Genomic DNA, 5,280 nt, shown 5'->3' on the forward strand with positions numbered 1-5,280 from the left:
CTTCCTCTTTTTCTTGTCGAGTTCGTCTTGCTCTCTCATTCTGGTATTTTTTGACGTCACGGCCAGTTGCTCTCAGCTCGATTGGCGCAATCTTGTATTCTATCATTCTTGAGTCCGCCCAATACCGGTTTTATGTGGATAAGAGGGGGAAGAGACTTCGAGTTTACCTCGCTCATTTCAGTACGCGAAAATCGAAAATCGGTGGACTGACACGCACACATAGACAACATGATTTCTATTTCGTTTTGTTGGCATATGCCACATGCACTAACACAATCATGCGTAGTTCATGTATACAAAACTGAAACCTGTTTTCGGCCCATGATTCAATAATACAAGGTTAGATACAAAAGGTTGCATTTACGAAGGACGGAGAAAGGGGAAGAATGAAATCTCGTGGTGCGAAAATGGTAGTAGGAAAGTACGCAAAGTAGGCAATTGGAAGTAGGAAAGTTCGATTTCATATCGATTGTTCTGAATATCGATATTTCATGGAACGATAATCGATTTTTTGAATCGATATTCCAAGGTCGATATGTCGAAAACATGGATACTTTACCCGCAATATCGATTTTAATTTGAAATTTATTTTTCATCTACAAAAAAGTGTACGGGAAAATATTAAAGTAGGTTTAAAGTATGTTCACATACACATATTATCTCAATCAAAGCTCGTTTTTTAATCACCCCGTTTACACAGGCAAATCTCAGATTATTAGCCGTCAAATTTGTTGTGCTTGTTATTCTCAAATCTCAAGGAAAAGTTATGTTTCTTCTCTGTGCCACCGTGATCACGTTTTTCTGCTATATTAAGGCTATCTGCACACTTGTCGTCCAATCATAGTTGCGTTATCGTCTCGCCCTGAAATTTTGAGCCGAGCACATGCATTTCAAAGGAGATCTGCACACTTGTCGTTATCGGCTAGTTATCGGCAAATCGTAGAAGATGCAGAAACGGATAAGTACGGCACTGTCGTTTGCTAATCGTTGTGCACGCATTGTTTGTTTACATTTTATGGGGGAAAATTAGTGAAAAAGTTAATATTTGCATTAAAATTGTATAAAAATTAGTATTTTTTTGCATAAAATCTGTGGAAATTATTAAAAAGTGGATAATTGCATTAAAATTTAATAAATATGAGCGTTTTAACTATAAAATATGACGAAATTGTATTAAGTCTCTGTGTGCATACACAAAACACATTCCAGGAAAAGAAAAGAAGAGATATTACTGGAAAATTACGTCTAGAAATGTTGCAGCACAGTCTATATTTAAAAAATTGCAGGTTTTTGTAAATATTTCGCGAAAATATCAACCAAAAAAAACAGAAAATACCTGCTCCAAGTGAATTTTTAGACGCCAAATGAATTGAAATATCACGACCAAGTGTGCAGAAGTGTAATCGTCATGTAATCGTTGCTTCATGACGATAACTATGACTCAACTATGATTGGACGACCAATGAGCAGAAAGCCTAAGCAATATAAATATATTTTAACTTAACATTTTATTAAAAATACCTTTACAAGCCTCTTTTCCTTGCCAGCGTCCATTTTTCTTTACTTTTACATTTGGCATTTCTCCTCTTTTTCGCAAAAACAATCAATAAAACTAGGATGGACACCGAAAAGTTATTGGTTAAATCTGAGATTATTTTATAATTACAGATTAACAAGGGACGAATTTTATATGGTTAATCTCTTGTTCTAATTACAGATTAGGGTGTTAAGCTCGAAAATGCAGATAATCTACTTATATGTGAACCTAGTATTAATCAGCAGCTTGTGTGATTTATTTAGCTCTTAAGTTTGACAAACCGCTTGAGTCGATCGGCATGCCGTTTTAATCCTCAGTAAATATACAAGATGGAAATAACACAATTAGGTGAGTTGATAGGCAGGCCTAATATTCTATTTAATTTTGAAGATTTTCAACATCGATTTTTCCGATATCGATATTGTTTAGCCCGATATATCGCCATATCGATTTTACATGCAATGAATTAAATCGATTCATGATATCGATACTTTCTTAAAATATCGAACATTCCTAATTAAAAGTGAACGGTACCACTGCTAACCGGCCGTCTTCACGTGCCTGAAAATCTCGCTTGCGTGACGACGCAGAGATTTGGTGGAGTGACAGTCTTTGGCTCGATACAACTCTGGGTCATTCCGATATAAATTCTGGGTCGTGGGAACGTCATGGGATAAAATTTATTGCTGTCATGTCTCAAAGTACATAACGTCAGATGTCGAAAAAGTTGAATCGGTGTATTTGTATGAAGTAAGTTACACGAGCACAGCTGACGGAGACGGCGATGCACACATTAGCTCAACTCTAAACTTTGCTTATGGTTTATTAAATGCGAAAATAACTGATCCTGTAAAACCTGCAAATCGTGAAGTACGGGAACAGGCTATATATGAGAGCTGGCAGGTGGAAACCTTCGATAAGATTGATAGTCGATTAAATTTGCATGTAATAACTAATTTCCCTTTTAATTTACATATATACATACATTCTTCGTCGGTTGTGGAAAAATGTGGCTATTTTGGTTGACTAATTATTGCCCTGTAAATAATACTATCTATTATAACGAACTTAGTTAGGACTTATATTTATTATCTTTTTTAACACAAATTATGACCTCAATTACGTCATTAGTTTTGTGGCAATAGAAATTATCATTTGTTTCAATCAATTTCAAGTATGTGGTCATTTACTTGTAGTAAAAACCCTTTTATTTAGTATTTACTTTAACTAATAACAACGTTTAATAAATAGTGTTTTAGCAGCTACATGTAATAAGCTATATTCACAGTTTCGGTGATGTAACAGCCACGGACCCAGTAGGTAAACTTGTTGCCCCTGGATCTGGTTCTGCAAATTGCTTATTTTCATCTGGCGTCACTCTATCCACAACGTGTTTGTGGATGAGGCCGTCTGATCCTAAATAACACACCGAGAATCCATCATACCAGGCCTCCTGCTCTTCGAAAATTTCTTTCATTTCCCAAAGTTTATATTTCCAAAACGAAAACATAACTTTTAATCCAGAAATACCTCGCACTCTCCACCGAATTCTCACAGTATAATCTTCAGTGTGCTTGGTAATTTTAAGAACTTCGAACTTCACATAGGCATATTTCAAATGTCCTACTGTACGCAGTAGAGCTATCTGTTTTACAAAGTGGTATAATCCAATCGTCTGCTTTCCAGTAATATTGTTTTCGAATACCAAATTTGGACTATAGATAGAATAATCTAATGGTTCTACAAACAATTTAGGCAATGTCTCCTGAAGAACTCTGAAAGCACGATCAAGATCTTCCAGTCGAGGCTGGTTCCTATTTTTGGAATACGATGCATTTTTATTGTGGAGTTGGCGTATATCTTGACAAGTGGGTTGCAAGATGTGAGCGTTTAACCGATTAATTGTATGACGCGCTTTTGGTGTTTTGCCATTAAAGTTGTGATATCCTAAACGGTTGTAGGAGTTATTTAATGGGTATAACATTCTAGTAGCATGCTGCAAATTGATTTTTGGTAGTTGACGAAATTTAATGCAATTAGAAACGTGAGATATCATTGCCGATGCCATTGGAAAACTAGGAGCACTTTAGAGCTCCTACTGCGGCTTTTAGAACGACTGATACAATCTGAAATATATGGAGTAGCATTTATGTACATTAACGGTCACTATTATACAGAAAATATTCCTGACTTTATTCAATATTTTGTTTACGTCTAACGAAGAGTCGGCGTGCCAAATAAACTCCACTAAAAGTGCTAATAAGGAACAGTATGGTTGTAATATCACCAATCTGTCTGTAGTCAGAATTAGGAACAGAACACAGGGTTAACTTTCGATTTGTATTCAAAGTATTTAACACCGCGTTTACACCTGTTAATGTTATTTAATGTTCAAAACGATTTGCGAAATCAAAGAACGTAAAACTATAAGAAGAGACAACACGTTATAATTGTAACGAGTGGGATCATCAGGAGCGTGCTTTTTCTTTTGCCCAAATACGGTTTGTGATTGGATGAAAAGAGAAGGCACACTCCTGATGTTCACACTCGCTACAATTATAACGTCTTGTCTCTTATAGATTTATGTTCTTTGGCGAAATTAACCCCACGTCCTCACTTTCTACAGATTCTGCTAAAAAATGTGTGTTAAGACAGAAATGTCAAGTGGAGACCGCAAATTTCCACTGTTAAACCACATCTGTATTGCCGAATTTTTTACCATCGCCATTTCAGTTTTCATTTAATTGCGCCATCTACATTGGATACAGATCGATCTGATTGGCTTGATGGCATTTTGAAAGTGATATGCTAAGACAGCAAGTTGCCCACATGAGAAAATAGTACAAAGTTAAAACAGAAATTTGACACATGTTAAGACCCATTTAGTAGAAGATGGAGGCGTTGGGTAATCCTGCCATACTGTCATCAAAACCAACCGAAACAACGTCGTGGGTAAAAATCTAACTACAATTCCAAAGTAAGGTCTGCATGAGATTTTGATTTAATGTATCTGGATACAAACGCAATAAAACCCATTCCGAGTGACACAGAAAAACAAATTAGGCTGCATGCTGTAAGAGTACCACTCCACAAACAAGCTTTTCAGGATTTCAGTGCTCTTTACAGCTATAAGGATTATATTACGGCTTGAGGGCCGAAAACCACACGCTTGAAAACATTATTATGGTGCTCTACTCTCAACTATGTGTAAATATAACAATATTCTATAGTCTACGGCATGATACAATAATTTTTAGAAGGTAGTTTCACTTAAAAATTTTTGACATAAACCGTGTCTGTGACAAACACGCAATGTGGCCACTGCTACGATATAGAACTTGGGGATTTTCGCTTGTTATTTTAGATATTTTTTAACAGAACATGTAAAGATTTATATGTTTCACTACTGATCACTTAATTTTAAATATAAATATATGTATTTAATACATACATTTTTGCCACTGCTAATCACATGAATAAAAATCATAAAAAGGGTTGGCTTTCCTTTATGGCCGTTCGTTAAAGGGGCGGTGGGCGAATGGTAAGTGGGCGTGGCACCTCTAACCCACCTCTTTGGAGAGGGAATGAACCGCCATTGACAAAAATGCAACCCCCGACCACCTAGGTCCCCTATGGTTCCCTAGGGACCCCTTAGAAAAATTGCCAAAAAGCACAATTTTCATTTGCGTTTCTTCGCTTGAAATATGTTAAATATTCATTTGCACAATACATTTTTATATACA

The 5,280-nt window shown here is 36.1% G+C and overlaps 1 protein-coding gene across 1 annotated transcript; it reads right to left on the reverse strand.

The window, feature by feature from the left end:
* Positions 1-2,594: 2,594 nt before the first annotated feature.
* Positions 2,595-3,837, reverse strand: LOC118744433 (uncharacterized protein C6orf136 homolog). The gene is made up of 2 exons (XM_036477448.1): positions 3,729-3,837; positions 2,595-3,663 (listed from the first exon to the last, which is right to left on the reverse strand). Exon 2 carries the CDS (start codon positions 3,603-3,605, stop codon positions 2,820-2,822), a length of 786 nt encoding a protein of 261 aa, XP_036333341.1. The 5' UTR covers positions 3,606-3,663; positions 3,729-3,837; the 3' UTR covers positions 2,595-2,819.
* Positions 3,838-5,280: the final 1,443 nt, after the last annotated feature.

The sequence above is a fragment of the Rhagoletis pomonella genome, unplaced genomic scaffold, assembly GCF_013731165.1.
Source record: "Rhagoletis pomonella isolate Grant_MI unplaced genomic scaffold, Rhpom_1.0 Rhpom_scaffold_00008, whole genome shotgun sequence".
Lineage (NCBI taxonomy): Eukaryota > Metazoa > Arthropoda > Insecta > Diptera > Tephritidae > Rhagoletis > Rhagoletis pomonella.

What these genes read in the sequence shown, in the direction of transcription:
- LOC118744433 (XM_036477448.1), bottom strand. Translation starts at nt 3,605, where the DNA reads ATGGCATCGGCAATGATATCTCACGTTTCTAATTGCATTAAATTTCGT.